This window comes from Prionailurus bengalensis, chromosome A2 (genome assembly GCF_016509475.1).
Source record: "Prionailurus bengalensis isolate Pbe53 chromosome A2, Fcat_Pben_1.1_paternal_pri, whole genome shotgun sequence".
NCBI classification, from domain to species: Eukaryota; Metazoa; Chordata; class Mammalia; order Carnivora; family Felidae; genus Prionailurus; species Prionailurus bengalensis.
The window spans coordinates 140,342,078-140,360,702 of record NC_057348.1 but is presented as its reverse complement, the minus strand read 5'-3'; the positions used below and the strand labels follow the sequence as shown (position 1 = coordinate 140,360,702).

Sequence of the window (18,625 nt, the reverse complement as noted above, 5' to 3'; positions counted from 1 at the left end):
GTGTTAATATATATATATTTCCAACGTCCTGAATTTTAATTGTGAACGATTTAAATACTAGAAACCATAAATTATGATGAAAGTTATGGTAATGCCTAATTCTTGGGCAATCTGAACTGGGAAGATTATACCCCCATGGCTCATGTTTCTAGGGACAGCTATCCTAATAGAAGAGAGGAACAAATGATCAAATCAATTTATTACTCAGTGTTAGTTTATAGGGTTGCTGTAACAAATAACACAAACTGAGTGATTTAAACAGTATTAAAAGTATTAGCTCATCTGTCTGGAGGCTACCAGTGTGAGATCAAAATGTCAGCAGAGTTGGTTTCTTCTAAGGGCTAAGAGAATCTGATCCATGCCTTTCCCCTAACTTCTAGTGATTTTTCTAGCAGTCTTTGTTGTTCCTTGGCTTGTAGAAGTGTCATCCCTATTGCCCTCATCATTGCATGACGTACTCTCTGTGTACATTTCTCTGTGTCTAAATATTTCCTTTTAATAAGGACATCAGTTGTCTTAGACAAGGGCCCACTCTAATGACCTCATATTAACTAATTACATTTGCAATGATCCTATTTTTATATAAGGTCACATTTTGAGATAGTGGGAATCATGACTTCAACATATGAATTTGGGGGGTTATAGTTCAACCCATAACACTCAGTTATAGGTTTTGTATCTCTTCAACTAATTATTGTGAAATTATTCCCCAAAGTGATTATACCAACTCACTCCCACCAGCGGTGTCTGAGTATTCTTGTTGTTCCACTTGGTATTGACAACACTTGGTATTGTCAGTCTTTAATTTTTATCCATAAGATGGCAGTAAAATTATGGTTAATTTTCATTTTCTTGATTATTAGAGAGGTTGAATCTTTTTCATGTTTATTGATTGTTCCTGTTTCCATTTTTTGTCAATTGCCTATTATTTTCCTTTGCCTTTTTTTCTACTGTATCCATTAAAAATTTATTTATTGCTTATTATATGCCAGGTACTATTTTAGGCATTTCATATATGGTAGGAAAAAATTTCCATCCACATATGGTTTATATTCTAGGAAGGGTGATGCACAGAAACAATATAAGTAAGGTAATTAGATAGCATATTAGAAGGTGATAAAGACTATGAAGAAAACAAAACAGGGAAGAGAACAAGGAGCTCATGGTAATTTGCAATTTTAAATCTCATGGCCAGGGCAGGCCACACTGAAAAGGTAATATTTGAGCAAACACTTGAAAGAGGTGCAAGCCTCTGGTAGAAGGGTTTTCCAAGAAAAGGCTTAGAAGAACAGCTACCTAAGCAGGGAAAGGCGAATAGGAGGTTAGGCCTGAGAAGTGAGAGGCTGTGGGGGGCTATCTTGGTCAGGGACTTATAAGCAGATGAAAGGACTTTGGCTTTTACATCTTGAGTGAAAACCTATGGGAGAATTTTGAGCACAGTATGTTCGAGAAGGATTATTGTAGCTACTGGGTTCAGAACAATAACATGAAATAAAAAATCAATAACAATCACGTGTATGTGGTGCTATGTTTCATGCACTGGGCCAGGCGCCTTACATATTTAAAGTCATTTATTCTATTCCAGAGTGCGAGGCAAGAATGGAAGGAAGCAGAGAGACCTGTTCTGGTTAATAGTAATCTTCTTACTGATTTATAGAAGTTCCTTCTTATTCCAGGTGCCACTTATCTTTTGGTGATTTTATGTGGTTGGAAATACCTTTTTCCATTCTGTGGGTTGTTTTACTATTTGTTACACTTTTTGCTACTCAGAATATATATATATATATATATATATATATGCACATATATATATATATATATATATATATATATATATATATTTCTTTCTTTCTTTTTACACGTGTTTATTCAATTTGTTGTGCTTTTCTCCCATTGGCTTTTTAGCAGATGCTTTAACTCCAGTCACTTACAATTTTTGGTTAGTTATTTCATCTTCCCTGCTACCACTGCACTTGGAACAAACCTCTTTTAGAACAATTACCAAATTATTAATGCATATCTTTATCATTGTTCAGTAAACACCAGGATGTGAGATTCTGTCTTACAAGTTATGCCTCAGTAACTAACACATAACCGGTGCTCATTAAATGTTTGTAGAGGAAAGCGGGGAGAAGTGGTATGGTCTGGCATCACTTCACCTGGGGAAATGAGAAGATGGTGTGCTTCCGAAAGTGAAATAGAAAAGTGTCGAGGTGGGAGATGGCCTCACACTGCAAACTGCTTTGGTGCATTAGCCTAGAAACGTGGCTGGCATGAGATCATTTAGATGATACCTCCAGACGACCACTCTCATTTTACTACATTCGACACTGTGGAAAGGAGGTTGAGAAATTCGCCAAAAGTTAAGCCGAGTGCAGGTTCTGTCGGAACTGTTTGGAAATTTGGAGTGTTTCCCGTAGCCTTTGGGCAAGCCATCAGAGGTGGCAAAGACAGGAACCAAGACGTAAGACTCCTATGACAAATCCCTTTCCTCCAGCACCTGCTTGTGACGCTTTGTGTACTCACTGCGCCTGCGTCAATTTTCCCTTTAGGGATGGGCGGGGCACAGCCTTTCACTCGTAGGAGAGCCTGAGTGCGTGAGGGGGAGGAACAAAGCTGTTTCCTAGGTGACGGTGTGCCGGCCTCGGTGGTGGATTGAGCGGGTCCCTCGGTGGTGGATTGAGCGGGTCTGAGCGAGGTTCCCAGAGGGCTGCGCGTCTCCGGTCTGCCGGCACGGTCATGGCGGGTTTGCTGAAGAAGGTAAGGTGAATGGGGAGGTCATTGTTGGAATTTAGACTGTGCGGGTAGAGTCAGCCCGATAGCCCCTGATCCTGCGGTGGCGGCCGGAAGTGGCGCGGGCTTGCGGGTGCTTTTGGGGGGTACTCGTTCTGCTGTGCTTTTCGGGATGGCAGATTTAGTAGCTTCTCTGGGAGAAGCAGAAAAACGCTCCGAACAAGTGGCTCGGAGAGACCGATAGCTGGCTGGTTTTCGGCCGGTTTTAGCCAGGGAAGTGGTGGTTTTGCCCTTCCTTAGCGTGGTGGACGCGCCGAGTTGTAACCTGCGTGAACCTTGTTTTGTTTTTGAACAGACCACGGGCCTTGTGGGATTGGCTGTATGTGAGAGTCCACACGAGGTACGTGCTGCTTCTTTCCTGAGTTCCCAAGGAAGACTCCAACTCTGTGACCTCGTTTGAAAGGCTGTCGGAATGCGGATATTTCAAGCCCCAAATTACAGCTCAGCCTGAGAGCTGTCCTGAGACGAGAACAGTGTCTACCACGTTGATCCGATGCCATTTCTTGTTGACTTTTCCCGTAGCATTCTCGTGGCTTCGCTGGTACTTTTATGAGTGCCCTCCCATTCCTGTATCTCCAGTTTCCACCTTTTCTCCCGCCTCCCCTTTTCTGCCTGGGTGACCTCAGTACAGTTAGACTTACCGAATATATCGCTCTAGTAACTAACCCCTTATGTCATCAGTTTTCCATTCTAGTGGGTCTTTCCCATCAGTATTCAGAATGCTTGCATCTAACAAACCATCCTCGATCCTTTTCCGCGCTTCAGTAATCACCCCATTTTTCTCCTCCTTATAGATAACTCGAAAGACTTAATCAGTATTTAGCTGTCTCCATTTTCTCTTATTCCCCTGTGAACACACTCCACTCAGACTTGGCTAGAACTGCCCTTTGCAAGGTCAGTATTTCTGTGCTGCTAAATCCAACGGTCAGCTCTCCTTTTTCATCTTAATTGACCCAGTAACAGCACTTGTCACATTGGGCACTGTCTTCATCTAGCACTTTGTGCTTGGGGCCACCTCAATATCCTGGTTTTTTTGTTTTTTTGTTTTTTTCCTCTTACTCTTTTTGCCTTCTCCTTTTCGGGTCATTTCTCCTATCCCACTTACAAATTTGGGAGTGCTAAGACTTGGTTCTTGGGACTTCTTGAGACTTTTCTCTATTTATATGCATCTCCTTGTCTGGACCCAACCGAGTGGTTTTAAATACCACCAATACACTGATAATTCTTACATTTTTTTGTGGATCACTGACCTCTCTTTATGAGAGTCTTGTATATTTAATTGCTTAGTGGACATCTCCACTTGGATGTCAGACATGCAACCCAAACGTAATGTCCAAAATTGGCTTCTTATTCTTCTCCTTCAAGCCTGTTCTTCTCGCAGGCTTGCTCACCTCAATGAATGACAGTTCCATTCTTGCAGTCACTCAGGTCAAAAACCTTGAAATCATGTTTAATTTTTTTCTTTTGTTTACGCCCCACATTTAGTACTTCATTAAATCCTTTGGGTTTTTACTTTTAACGTATCCAGATTTTGAGTACTTCTCACTATCTCCTCTGCTACTACCATATTCTCAGCTACCATCATCAAGCTGTGGATAATTGCATTTGCTTCCTAACTGCCTCTCGCTTCTTGTCACCGTTTCAGTTTGGTCTTTTTTCACCCAAGCTAGAGTCAGCCTGCTTGTGAGTCAGGTCATGTCACTTTTCACAACCCTCCAGTGGCTTTCAATTTCACTCTAAAAGAGTCCTAACAGAGGCCCTCCATATCACGATTCTACATACTGTATTCTATTAATTTATCCTGCTCATTGGCTCTCTATTAGAAGGCAGATTTTTGTGAAGGCAGGGATTTTTCATTCCATTTGTTCACTGCTAGAGCTGTGACTAACTAGCACATGGTATGTACTCAGAAAACATAAGGTTTGTTGGATGAATGTCTTAATTATGAGTTGATAATGGCTCGTTATTGTCTAAAACTGAACTCCTGGTTTTCCCTTTCTAAATCTATTTCTTTTACTGTGGACTCTTTTTCCTGATGATGATGAGTCTTCCTACTCTCCAGGCTGGAGCTGGACATCACAGTTGGTACTTCTCTTTTCCCTGGATCTTCCTTCATGTTTATTTCAGCGACAAGTTCTGTTGATCCTTTTCTGTAATAGCTCTCCAGTCTTACCTCTTTATTCCCTTATGTGTAGACAATTACAGCAACTATCCTGCTGGCCTTTCTGCCTTTTTCTCCTCCATTGAGTCCTTTAAGTCACTACTACAGGTTAAGTTTCCTGGAACACAAATCTAATCATATAATTTTCCTAAATCATTTAATTGCCCACAGGATAATCCCAAATGCTTTAATGTGGCACACAAAACCACTTACAGTCTGACTCAGTTTTTCTCTAACTTTATCTCCTATACATTTCCTATGTATTCTATATTCTAGCCACAGGTTGTCCAATAAAAATATAATGTGAATTATAAATGTAAGCCATGTTTGTAATTTTATGTTTTCTGGGAGTCACTTTTTTTTAAAAAGAAAAATGTAAAAACTAACAACATATTTTACCTAACAGTCAAAATATTTCGGTATATATTCGATATAAAAAGTAATATTTTATATTTTTATACTAGATTTTCAAAGTCCACTGTATGTTTACATTTACAGCACATCGTATTTCAGACTAGCCACATTTCAAGTGGTCAGCAGCCATATTTGGCCAGTAACTACCTTACTGGATAGCATAGTTCAAGAAAAATACAACTGTGTACTTATTGTGTTCCTTTTTTTCCTGCTATTCAATCCTTTGTGTGTATTCTATGTGTAAGATTGCTTTTTTCTACATCTTTAAGTGTCCAAGTCCTACCGTTTCTCCAGGTCTGTCTCAGATGCTGCTTTTTCTTGAACCTTTTCTCTGATATCTGCTGAAGTGACTCCCTCCAACAGAATAATAATAATGCTAACACGTACTGAAAGTTAATGTGTGCCTGGTACTGTTAAGTTACACAACAACCCCTGAAGCGGGTATTATTAACATCTCCATTTTAGAACCCAAGTCTCTTATCAGGCCTTTCTATTGCCATATCCTTTGCTAAAATTAAGAAGAGATGAGGGCAAAAACCCACACATAATTTGGATTATATGTTATCTGACAAGGTCTAAATTAGTATAATTAAAAATACCCTCTATTATGGGATATCATATTCAAATATATAAATAATCTCTAAATATGCAGATTATTTTTTAAGAAAAACAATTAGAGGCCCTCAAGGTTTGTTTATTCATATGTATATTGTGAATATATACAAATAGAAGTAGGTATTAGTACCTATCGATTTTATACAATTAAACTAAAATTTCAAATTAAATACAAGGAAATAAAAAATAATTATATATGTATATTTATGATTATACTTGTTATTTATGAACTGTCATGAGTCAGGATCTGCTTAACGACTTCTTACCATGTGACTTTACTACTAACCACTGTTTGTGAACTTTAAGTTCACTGTGCTTCAATACGTGCTGTGCAGTGACTCAGTTCTCTTGCTCCTTTTCTCTATTAAGCTTGTGGTGAAACCTTCATTAACATGGTACCAACTCAGTCATTATAAAGCTGAAATATCATGATTACATTTAGTTAAATTTGATTATCCTGATAAACATTGCATATTTTACGCATATAGGGAGTTATCTAAAATAATGTAAGGGGGGAGGAGAGAGAGAGAGAGAAAGAAAGAAAGAAAGAATGAATGAATCTGAAGCAGGCTCCACATCCAGCACAGAGCCTGATGGGGGTCTTGATCTCATGATGATGAGATCCTGATCTGAGCTGAAATCAAGAGCTTTACTGACTGAGCCACCCAGATGCCCCTGTATTTTTTATTTCTACAGAAATTCAAATAAGAAAACTTGGGGGGAAAATCTGAATTTGAGTGCTTAGGATCTCAAATTGAGAAATAATGATTTAGTAAATGAGTTGATTTTCAAATAGATCATTAACAATAAGTTAGGATGCAGTTATTATACCTTTAACTTATATACAACTTTTGTTCATGGAGCATGAAAACTATCCATATTTGTACAGTTGACGCTTGAACAATACAGGTTTGAACTGCATGGGTCTACTTATATGCAGATTTTTTTCAATAAATACAGTATGGTACTGTAATCATATTTTCCTGATGACTTTCTTAATAACATTTTCTTTTCTCTAGCTTAACTTTATCGTAAGAATACAATATATGATACATACAACATACAAAATATGTGTTAACTGTTTATGTTATTGGTAAGGCTTCCAGTCAGTAGTAGGCTATGAGTAGTCAAGTTTCTGGGGAGTCAAAAGTTCTGTGTGGATTATCAGCCATGACAGGGATTGACCCCATAACCCCAGCATTGTTCAAGGGTTCACTATACTCATAGTTTTAAAGGGGATGGTTTTATAGGGCACAGGCATGAAGCAATTGTAGCAAAGAAGAGTTAAATGCTTTGTAAAAATCAGAAGTGAGGTTTTTTTAAATAATTCATGAGACTTTAAAGTGTTCCATTAAATCTGGTGATATTTTAAACTGGAAATGTATGTGATTTGTCTTTTCAGAGGCTAAGAATACTGTACACAAAGATTCTTGATGTTCTTGAGCAAATTCCTAAAAATGCAGCATATAGAAAGTATACAGAACAGATTACAAACGAAAAGTTGAGTATGGTTAAAGCGGTAAGTAGCTGACTTGATTTTGCTTTCTTGGATTTATGGTTTCTGATGCAACATTAACAACAACAACAAAAAAATCAGTTGCTTGTGTTTTGCATATTCTTCATACTTCCTTTCATTTCTTCTGTGCTTTCCTTCCATCCTTTTTCCCTTTCATTCAGCAAACTCCTGTCCACTAAGTGCTTTCCTTCTGCAGGCCACTATTAGATACTGGAGTGGAAGAATAAGGTCAAGTGCCTTCTCTAGGCTAACATTGTCGCTGCTTCTTTTACCTCTTTTCCCTCTCAAGTCCTTCACTGATTGTTGATTTATTTATAGATATGTCAGTCTTTTCTCTAGTTTCAGAGTAAAGAAGAAAATGAAAGCAAAACAAACAAAAAATGTGTGTTGTATTTAAAGAAAATTGTCAGAAATAACTATTTTAAAAAGTGCTTTGTTGCAAAGAGACCAGGTTAGTCTCTTAACTACCAGAAATTATATCAAGCATTGTTAATGGGCTGAATATGTACCCACACCCTCCCCAAATTCATCTGTTGAAGCCCTAACCCTCAGTGTGGCTGGAACCTCTACAGAGGTAATTAAGGTTAATGAGGTCATAAGATTGGCCCTCTGCTCCAATAAGACTAGTGACTTTATAAGAAGAGACAGCAGAGGAACACCTGGGTGGCTCAGTCAGTTGAGCATCTGACTTCGGCTCAGGTCACGACAGCTCATGGGTTCAAGTCCCACGTTGGGCTCTGTGCTGACAGCTCAGAGCCCGGAGCCTGCTTCGGATTCTGTTTCCCCATCTCTCTGCCCCTCCCCTGCTTGTGCTCTGTCTCTCTCTCAAAAATAAATAAACATTAAAACAAAATTGAAAAAAAAAAGAAGAGACAGCAGAGAGCTTGCACTCTCTCTGCCATGTGAGGATACTTTGAGAAGGTTACTTTCTACAAGCCAGAAAGAGAGCTCTCTTCAGAAACTGACCCTGTCGGACCTTAGTCTTGGACTAACAGTCTCCAAAACTGTGAAAAAATAAGTTTCTGTAGTTGAAGTCATGCAGTCTATATTATTTTGTAATGACAGCCCTAACAGACTAATACAGGCATTTTATAGCTTCTAACTCAAAGGCTGTAGCCACACGGTAGACTGCTGCTAGTTCTTTTACACCAAACTATATTGTACTGTTGTGCAATTAGATTTTTAAGTTATTAAATTTTCACACTAGCAGTTATCTCATGGATTTTTATAATTATCCATAATAGTGTTCATAAGCTTGAAAGATAATTTACATATATGTGATAAGTCGCCCTAATGTATTCTTAGTATTATTAGGTTAACATAACAAACTCTGTAGTCCAAAGAGCATAATTATTTTTCCTTAGGTATACAGCAGGACCATGTATTTTCTTTTTTTTTTTTAATTTTTTTTTTTTTCAACGTTTATTTATTTTTGGGACAGAGAGAGACAGAGCTTGACTCTGGGAGGGGCAGAGAGAGAGGGAGACACAGAATCGGAAACAGGCTCCAGGCTCTGAGCCATCAGCCCAGAGCCCGACGCGGGGCTCGAACTCCCGGACCGCGAGATCGTGACCTGGCTGAAGTCGGCCGCTTAACCGACTGCGCCACCCAGGCGCCCCAGGACCATGTATTTTGATTTGGAACATTTATTCTTGGTAAATCTGAAAGTAACTTCTAGATTAAAGTCTAAGGGGGAAGTTAGCATTTCTTTTAATTTCATGTGTTCCTTAAGGAAAATGGGCTTATGCCGTTTTTCCCATCACAATAAGAAATTTCCTTTTTCTTTTCATGAGGTGAAGCTCTTCAACTTTGAGTCTTTCTCTGCTTGCTTTCTTCATAACTGTTCCTCTGTATTTTATTTCTTTAAAGCAGAAGGACTTTTTTTTTTTTTTAACGTTCATTCATTGTTTGAGAGAGAGACAGAGACACAGAATGCAAGTGGGGCAGTAGCAGAGAGAGAGGGAAACGCAGAATCTGAAGAGACTCCAGGCTCTGAGCTGTCAGCACAGAGCCCGACACGGGGCTCAAACTCATGAACCACAAGATCATTACCTAGGATGAAGTCGGACGCTTAACTGACTGACTTTCTTTAATCTCCTGGGTCTCCTAACAGTGACTGGCCTCTCTGCTTTGGTTTTGAATTTTGGCTTTATTTTTTTATTTTTTATTTTATTTTTTTAAAAGAAGGGCTTTAGGGGTAGCTGGGTGGCTCAGTCGGTTGAACGTCCGACTTCGGTTCAAGTCATGATCTCACGGTCCCTGAGTTCGAGCCCTGTGTCAGGCTCTGTGCTGACAGCTCAGAGCCTGGAGCCTGCTTCAGATTCTGTGCCTCCCTCTCTCTCTGACCCTCCCCTGTTCATGCTCTGTCTCTCACTGTCTCAAAAATAAATAAACATTAAAAAAAAGGGCTTTATTTTTTGTTTTTAATGTTTATTCGTTTTTGAGAGAGCGAGAGACAGAGACAGAACACAAGCGGGGGAGGGGCAGAGACAGCGGGAGACACAGAATCTGAAGCAGGCTCCAGGCTCTAAGCTGTCAGCACAGAGCCCGATGTGGGGTTTGAACTCAAGAGCCATGAACTCATGACCTGAGCTGAAGTTGGATGCTTAACTGAGTGAGCTGCCCACATGCCCCTGAATTTTGGCTTTAAAACTTAGTTAATTCTGAGTTAAACAATCTTTCTCAAACATGTTCATCTGCTTTCCCCCCACCCTTTCTTTTCCAACTATTATTTATTCAAGAACCGCTGAATGCCTGTTATATGCCATGTGTGGTTGTAGGCATGGAAGCTAGTGCCTATAAGGAAGTGAACAAAACATAAAAATCCCTGCTTTCTTGGAGATTACACATTAATGGTGGGAGGCAAAGAATTAAGGAAATAAAGAAAGTCATTACATGGCATGTTAGAAGATAGTTAAGTGCAGTGAAGGAAAAAGAAAATGATGTGTTTCAGGGTCAGGGATGTTACAATATGTATTTGTTTCCTGTGCCTCTTCTAATAAACTTAGTGGCTTAAAACAGTAGAAATTTATTCTTTTACATTTTTTGAAGCCAGAATTCTAAAGTTAGTATCAAGGGCCCAAATCAAGGTTATCAACAGGGCTACACTTGCTTTAGAGGTTCTAGGGGAGAATCTGTTCCTTGACTCTTCAGCTTTGGTGGCTTTTATCATTTCGTGGCTTATGGCCACATCACCCTAATCTCTGCCTCTGTGGTCACATTACTTTCCCTTCTTCTATGCATAATTTCCCTCTGCCTTTGTCTTATAAGGACACTTGTATTTGGGCCCACTTAGATATTTAGAATAATCTGCCTGTCTCAGGATTTTTAATTAACATCTACAAAGTACTTACCATACATAGGTTAACATTCATAGGTTTCAGAGATTAGGTCATGTACATTTTATGGGGCATTATTTAGCCCACCACAATATAAATTATTATCCTAGTGATCCTTACTAAGAAGGTGACATATGAGCGATGGAAGTAAAGAACAAGCCATGCAGATATCCCTGGGCAGCCAGCAGATGCCCTGAGGCAGAAACATGCCAATTCCTGTAGAAAATATCTTTGTTTTTTTCTCCCTCTTTTCATTCCATTTGTGGGCCAAAAAACCATCCTACTTAACACCTTACTTATGTATGTGTAAGTGTGTACATACTTCCTGGCTCTCACAAAGCTCCATTGACTAGAAATAAATAAATAAATATATGTCGTTGAGTTTTCTAGGTATTTTTTTTAAACCTCTTATTGAAGAATAATGTACATAAAGAAATGTGCCGTCATCATAAGTGTCGAGCTTGATGACTTTTCACAAAGTAACCACACCCATGTTAACACCAAATCAAAAGGAGGACATTTCCAGAATGCCCAAACTCTCGTTCCCCTTCAAGTTACTACCCTCCTAAAGATTACTCTTCTGACCTCTAACACGAAATACTCATTTTGCCTGGATTTTCACTTTTTATAAATGGAATCATCATTCTGTGCTCTTCTGTCCATGGTTTCTTTCACTTAATACTGTGTTTGAGAGAATCGTGTTATTGCATACAGTTGTAGTTTGTACATTCTCACTGCTATATAGTATTCTGTTATATCCAAATACTATATTTATTAATTATATATGGTCATTTGAATTATTTCCAGTTTGGAGTTATAATTTGTGCTACTGTTCTTGTGCTAACATTCTTGAACATGTCATTTGATTAATGTATTATGCTTTCTGTTTGGTGTATACCTAGGAATGGAATTCTGGGTCACAGGGTAGTATTTATTTTCAATACCAATGCTCTCAGAGGAAATATAGGAAATACTAAGAAAATAAAGTGGTATTTGAAAATCTGTACTTTAGAAAGACTGAATTGGGCATCGTATTTCTTACTGTTGATAAGCAAGTTAATATTAAGACAGAAACGCAATAAAATAGTAGAGAGATGAAATGGGTTTCCACCACATATTTGGCAAACATTAGTAAGGGTACAATGAAAGAATTATTAATTATATGTGCCAAATTAAGTGCTATTTTATATTTGGGTCTTTTTAATTGGGATATTGGCCTCAATATCCTAATTAAATATTAGATATAGATATCTAATTAAATATTAGATATTGCACTCCTTTGTTTAAATCTTTTTTTCTTTTTTTTCCGTAAATTTTAGGAACCAGATGTTAAGAAATTAGAAGACCAACTTCAGGGTGGCCAACTGGAAGAGGTGATTCTTCAGGTAAAGAAAAAGTTGAATAGTTAGATGTTTGGTTTTAAATGTTCAGAGGCACAATATTTAGAGATATAAAACTGACATTCCAGGAAAAAAGGAAAACTGAATTTCTTTATTTGTATCAACTCTCAAATATAAGAAGAATCACATGTAGGAAATCCTTCTATCATGTATATGTCAAATATTTATCATTAATTATGCATGAATTTATGAGGCTTCTGTTGGAAAATTGGAGTGTGAAACACCTTGAATTTAATCAGCATGTTCTTGTTAGCATTACTTTAGTTCAAACTAGTAACACAGTGTTGCTGTTATATGGACACTTTTATCTTTTTAGATACAAATACTTTTGTGTTTAAAGGCTTAGTATATTTTTAATATGGAGAGGTACAGATCTTGTGAATCATAAAATTAAAATACACTTTTATTTTTGTTGGATTAACACATCTATGTTGCCAAGAATGCTGCAATTTTTAATTAAATCAGGGGAAATTATGCCTTTTTTTTAGGTTGTGCATTTTTTCCTGAATTATTAGTAAGGTTAAACTTAAAATATGTTCTTGTGTTTTATATAAAGCATGTCATTAATGTTTTTACTCTATCATTTGTGTTTAGTATTTTTCTTCTTTATTTCTTTGAGTGTTTTTTCAAATAAAAGAGATACTAGTCATTGTCTGCATATTTTTTTAGTCTGTTCTTTGCTTTTTGACTTCAACTGAGTATCTTTTCTCATAATTTTTCTTGATTAAATCACCCTGCCCCTTTGCCCCATCACTTTAGAACCCCCTCTCCCATATTATAGGTTTAGATGTCTCCCCTTAAATATGTCTGATATTCATTTCTGTTTCATTTAATTTGTACATGTTTTTGTATTTAAAAAAAATGCAACTATTTATTCTTTTCTTGTGTTTTATTAAAGGACAAAGAAAAGGAAATACTGGGGGGTATTCGTGATGAGGGAGTTATATCACCAACAGACATGATATGCAAATTCAGAAGAATTGTTTGATGACTCTGTAAAAGAGGAATAGGGCGTTCAGACGGCTTTTTATGAATGTAGACCATTTTCAGTCATTCAAAGGCCTGTTTTCCTGGCCTTTCTATTCATTTGCCAGCTGTTGTACCATATGGGAACTTGATGCTAACTTATTTTCCTTTTCTGTTCCTCTTTCTTTTCTGTCAGATTTCCCTTTGATCATGACTTTATTTAACCGATACATTCGTTTATCATGCAGTTATAGTCTTAAAATTCAATAAGTATTTTTAAGTCAGCTGTGCAGTTCTCCATGTTTTATGGGCAATAGTAAGATTAAATTTTAATAATGTTTTACTTAACCCAACATATTTAAAATATTATTAAACATGTAATCAATTTAAAAATATTGACGTATTTTGCATTCTTTTTTATACTAGGTCTTTAAAACCTAGTGTGTATTTTGTACTTGCAGCACATATGCATTTGAACCAGCTGCATTTCCAGTGCTCACTCAGTAGTCACATGTAGGTAGCAGACAGCATGAGAGGAATCAGGAAAAGGTAGTGAGTGTGTTAGAAGCTAAAGGAAGGGAGAAGGGGTGGGCACTGGGCCACATGCAGCTGGGTCCAGCTATGTTCTGGGTTAGGCAGCCTCCTCACACTACACAACGCCTTGGGGGCTTAAAAATGTTTGAGGGACCTGGGCCAAAGGGCAGTCAGGGATATTTTTAATTAGTGTTTATACTGTTTTCTCATTGCAGCATTAGTAAATCCCTCCACCTCCAGATTTCGTTTAATCTACTCTTTAATTCATTGTACACATTTTAGACTGTTGCTGCTACACACAGATTGTCTGTTTTGTACCACTGGCATAAATGAGGCATTGCTTTAAACTACAGAATTACAGCCTGTGATAGACTCTGGCACTTACTCTGTATTTGAATTCCTTCTCTGACATCCTGACAAGTCTTTAATAGTGTTCTTTGTTCTAAGTTGGCCAGAGTTGTCATAGGTCTTTTGTTGGATAAAAATTGTGAAATAAAAAGATACCTGAAATATATTCGTCAAATATGTTATAAATTTGTTTCAAGGGAAAAAGTAAATATAACAACCTTTGATAAGGAAATTAATTCAATCAACAAATATTTTTTGTCCACCTGTGATATTCTACATTCCATAGATCACTGTTTTACAAACTGTGGATCTCAAGTGATTATGGATCCGTAAAACCAGTTAGATGGGTTGTGACTAGCATTTAAAAAAATACAATAGAAAATAATGTATCATAGCTAGTAAAAGCAATCATGTTTTTAGTTTTGTTTTAGGTATATGTGTGTGTTGTGGTTCCTTTAGTAGAATTTGTTTGTTGTGTTTTACGATGGGCCATGATAAAATAAGTTTGAAAGCCATTCACACTGGTAAAGAGACATACTTCTGATCCTCAAAGAATTTGGCGTCTTATAGTGAAACAATTAGTTTGAAAACTCACCACATAAGCTTTTGAACACTCTAATAGCAAATTTTAATCAAATAGAAAAATTCAAAAGCCATCTTTTCTTACTCATGATTGTGTAGCTATGAAAGGTAAGGTAATTAATGATGTAGAACATTTGATGGTAGAATAGCTTATTAGGTATGAATATGATAATAGTTCTGATAATTATATTTCAGTCATTAGCTATGGTAAATATCTATTAAATAGTATAATCAAATGCTCTTTTAAAAAATTTTTATTAACAGGCTGAAAATGAACTAAGTCTGGCAAGAAAAATGATACAGTGGAAACCATGGGAGCCTTTAGTGGAAGAGCCTCCTGCAAACCAATGGAAATGGCCAATATAATCATCATTAAATGACTAGCATGTTGATGGGAAACTGATGTAATTAAATGTTCCTTATTATTAATATCTAAAATCAAGACAACTAATACAGAACGTATTTAGGAGACTTGTTAAAATTGATGACTGTGCTAATAGGGATTTGTGAATCCATACTTGATATGTAAAGCATTCACTTAAATTATTTCAAAGATTTTTTTTTATTTTGTTTTTTTTTTTTTTTTAAAACAGAGAGGTTGTGGAAAGATTGGAAAGTTAATTGGAAAAGTTCTTACAGATTTTCAATGCAGAAGCCATAGTTGAAATGTGAAGTATTTTTAGGCATGTCTTCAACACATCATTTAATGGTTTTTATCCTGCAAAAAATAGGAAAGATACTTAATTAGTATTGTTGTTTAGACAAATTTTATAAATCATTGAAGTGAAGTAGTAAAAGTAAAAACCATCAAATTGTAGTTGTACAGTTGAGGAAACTGATTTGGTATTTGAAAGAAAGACTTATTTATAGTCATTGTAAAAATGTTTCCTTTTGTCTCATTTAAAGAAGTTAGCTTTCTGTTCCTTAGCCTTTTGTTTTCTTGATCAACCAAAGTACATCAAGGTAGAGATAGAATTTATGTAAAAGAAGAGACATGGAGAGTTCCTAAAGTTTATCTGACTTATGAACAGGCTTGTATTCAGAACATCTTTGTGTCACGTGGGTTGTAACTTCAAAGTAGAATCACTAGGTGGTTTTCACTAAGTTTCTAATATGAGTGCAGCTGGGTATCAAACCGAAAATAAATGCTATCGACGGAAAGAAACAGTTGGCATAAATTACTTTTAATGTGTCCTCACCCTTTTTTCCTAGGCCCTATCATTTCTAAATACTTAAATTTGGTATTTTTTAACTTCAAGATAATGCTCTTGTGTGTTTGTATGCATATGTGTGTGTTTTGCCATTCCTTGTGGCAAAGCAGAATCAATTCAGAATTTTTAGAATGAGAAAATTGTATTTTTTCCAATATATTTCTCCCCTTACAGCGCTGTAAATTAAATGGTAAATAAATATTAAATGAAGTGGATTGAGTTACTTTTTAGCAGTCTGAATGCAAGAGAAAGCTTCTGCGGGGGAAGTGGGAAAAGCTTTAGAGGGAGTCAGAAGTCCAGGGGTTCTCATTCCCATGGTCCCGTTGCCGTTGTGAACTCAGTGACCAAGTGGAGGCAAGAAGAATTTATGATTTATAGCTTCCTTTTCAGGTCTAAGCATTTGCTTTCACTATAATAAATTATATTTATAGCCAACCATTTTTTTCAGGTCCTTTGAGCACATAACAAACAGATGACTTGGTGTGTCTTTTCTCCAACGTTTTAGCCCCACTTCCACGGTTCTTGGGTGTCTTATCTATTTCACCAACAGAGCTTCTCTGTGCCTGTTAATTAAAAGGACCTTATTAGGGGCGCCTGGGTGGCTCAGTCGGTTAAGCGTCCGACTTCAGCTCAGGTCATGATCTCACACTCCGTGAGTTCAAGCCCCGCGTCGGGCTCTGTGCTGAAAGCTCAGAGCCTGGAGCGTGCTTCGGATTCTGTGTCTCGCTCTCTCTCTCGCTCTCTCTCTGCCGCTCCCCTGCTCATGCTCTGTCTCTCTGTGTCTCAAAAATAAATAAAAACTTTAAAAAAAAAAAAAAAGGACCTTATTGATGTTTGCATTAGAAATGCTAGTGGTAAGGGCGCCGGGGTGGTTCAGTCGCATGAGCATCCAACTTCGGCTCGGGTCCCGATCTCACAGTCTGAGTTCGAGCCCCACGTTGGGCTCTGTGCTGACAGCTCAGCCCTCTCTCTCTGCCCCTCCCACCCCCCACGCTCTGTCTCTCTTTCTGAAAAATGAATAAACCTTAGAAAAAAAATTTTTTTAAAGAAATGCTAGTGGTAGAATAGTAGTTGTAATACAGTAATAGTAGCTAATATTTGTTAATGTTTGCCAGGCACTATTCTAAGTACTTGACTGATTTCCCTCTTAAATCTGCACTACAACTCAGGAGTATGATTTTTACAGGGCGCCTGGGTGGCTCAGTCAGTTAAGGATCCGACTTCTGCTCAGGTCATGATCTCAAGGCTCATGAATTTGAACTCCACGTCAGGCTCTGTGCTGACAGCTCAGAGCCTGGAGCCTGCTTCAGATTCTCTGTCTCCTTTTCTCTCTGCCCCTATTCCAGTTGCACGCGCGCACGTGCACACACACACACACACACACACACACACACACACTCCCTTTGTCTCAAAAATAAACATTAAAAAAAAAAGTGTAATCTTGCAAATTATCTCCATTTCTCCAGATAAGGAAACCAGAATGCAGTGTGAATAGTGCTCTCCTGCTATTGTACTCCATTGTAGGCTACGTGGGGACCTTGGAAAAACAGGTGAAGAGATGGTGTAAGAACATAACCAAGGTTGTGTAGCTAGTAAGATGTGGAGCTAAATTTTGAACCTAGACAGTCTTCCTCCAGAACTCGTGTTCTTAACCGTTATGTTATTTTTTATGAACATTCTTGGGTTGTTACTCCTGCCTGTACTATGTGGACTTTCCAAAACAGGCTCCATCCTGCTTACTTGACTTGTTTTGTCAAAGTAACTATACAGAATAAATAGGAACAGAGGTAGTAAACTGGATTTCATTTTGTGCAAAAATCTTCATATGGATTATAGGTAGATCATGTTAATGGGGTAGGTATTTAAAAGGCATGGCTATGTTTATTTTTACATTTTTTACATTCATGTTTATTTTTACATTTACTAACTGCCATTCCAACTGCTCAGAGAACCTTACTGAACCTGATAGTTTTTTACTCCTATAAACTTCCAGATTAAGCTTTCCTGATCACTTTACAAATGATTCTATTTAAAGATCTTCAGTGTTGCTGAGTGGCTTCTAGACTAATTTTAGTAATTTTCAGAATGGCCTATTTCAAATCTCCCTAGGCCTCTCATATTTCATTCAGATTAATCATACACCACATACTTCAAAAGAAAAAGAAGCTTATCAGTTTGAGCCTTGCAAACAAAAAGATGGCAGCAAAGTTGACGCCCCCTTTCTTCTATCTGGGTACTGAGTGCAGAATATTCAAATTTCTCCCATTCTTTCCTTTGGGATGGAAATGATTTACATCTAGGATGACCGAATAATTTTTCATTCAGCCTGTAAATGATTTTGAGAGAAGAAGTGTTAATACTTCCATAAGGATGGGGTTCCGGGGTAGCTCGGTTGAGCATCTGACTCTTGATTTTGGCTCAGGTCATGATTCCAGGGTTGTGGGATCAAGACCTGCATTGGGCTTCGTGCTGAACGTGGAGCCTGCTTAATTCTCTCTCTCTCTCTCTCTCTCTCTCTCTCTCTCTCTCTCTCTGTGTCTCTCTCCCCCACTCATGTTCTCTCTCTCTAAAAGAAAAAAATTCCATAAGGGAACAGGAATAAACTATGACTGTCACGGGCAAACAGGGCATGTAGCACCCACTGGAGTAAGGCTCAGTTTTGAGGGCCGCCTTCCTTTCTACCCCAGAAGTTGGAAAAGTAGTCTCACCTGAATAGAAATGACAGGATGTCAGCAGTGGCAGCCATT

At 37.6% G+C, this 18,625-nt stretch overlaps 1 protein-coding gene across 2 annotated transcripts; it reads left to right on the top strand.

The window, feature by feature from the left end:
* The first annotated feature begins 2,621 nt into the window (after window positions 1–2,621).
* On the top strand, window positions 2,622–16,093 carry NDUFA5 (NADH:ubiquinone oxidoreductase subunit A5). 2 transcript variants are annotated; one of them, XM_043589383.1, is made up of 5 exons: window positions 2,635–2,760; window positions 3,089–3,133; window positions 7,386–7,502; window positions 12,157–12,222; window positions 14,932–16,093. In XM_043589383.1, the coding sequence occupies exons 1-5, from the start codon at window positions 2,740–2,742 to the stop codon at window positions 15,031–15,033; spliced, it is 351 nt and encodes a 116-aa protein (XP_043445318.1). In that variant the 5' UTR covers window positions 2,635–2,739; the 3' UTR covers window positions 15,034–16,093. The 2 variants fall into 2 exon arrangements, with proteins under 2 accessions (XP_043445319.1, XP_043445318.1); XM_043589384.1 differs by lacking the exon at window positions 7,386–7,502 and having other exon boundaries at window positions 2,622–2,760.
* The last annotated feature ends 2,532 nt before the right edge of the window (window positions 16,094–18,625 follow it).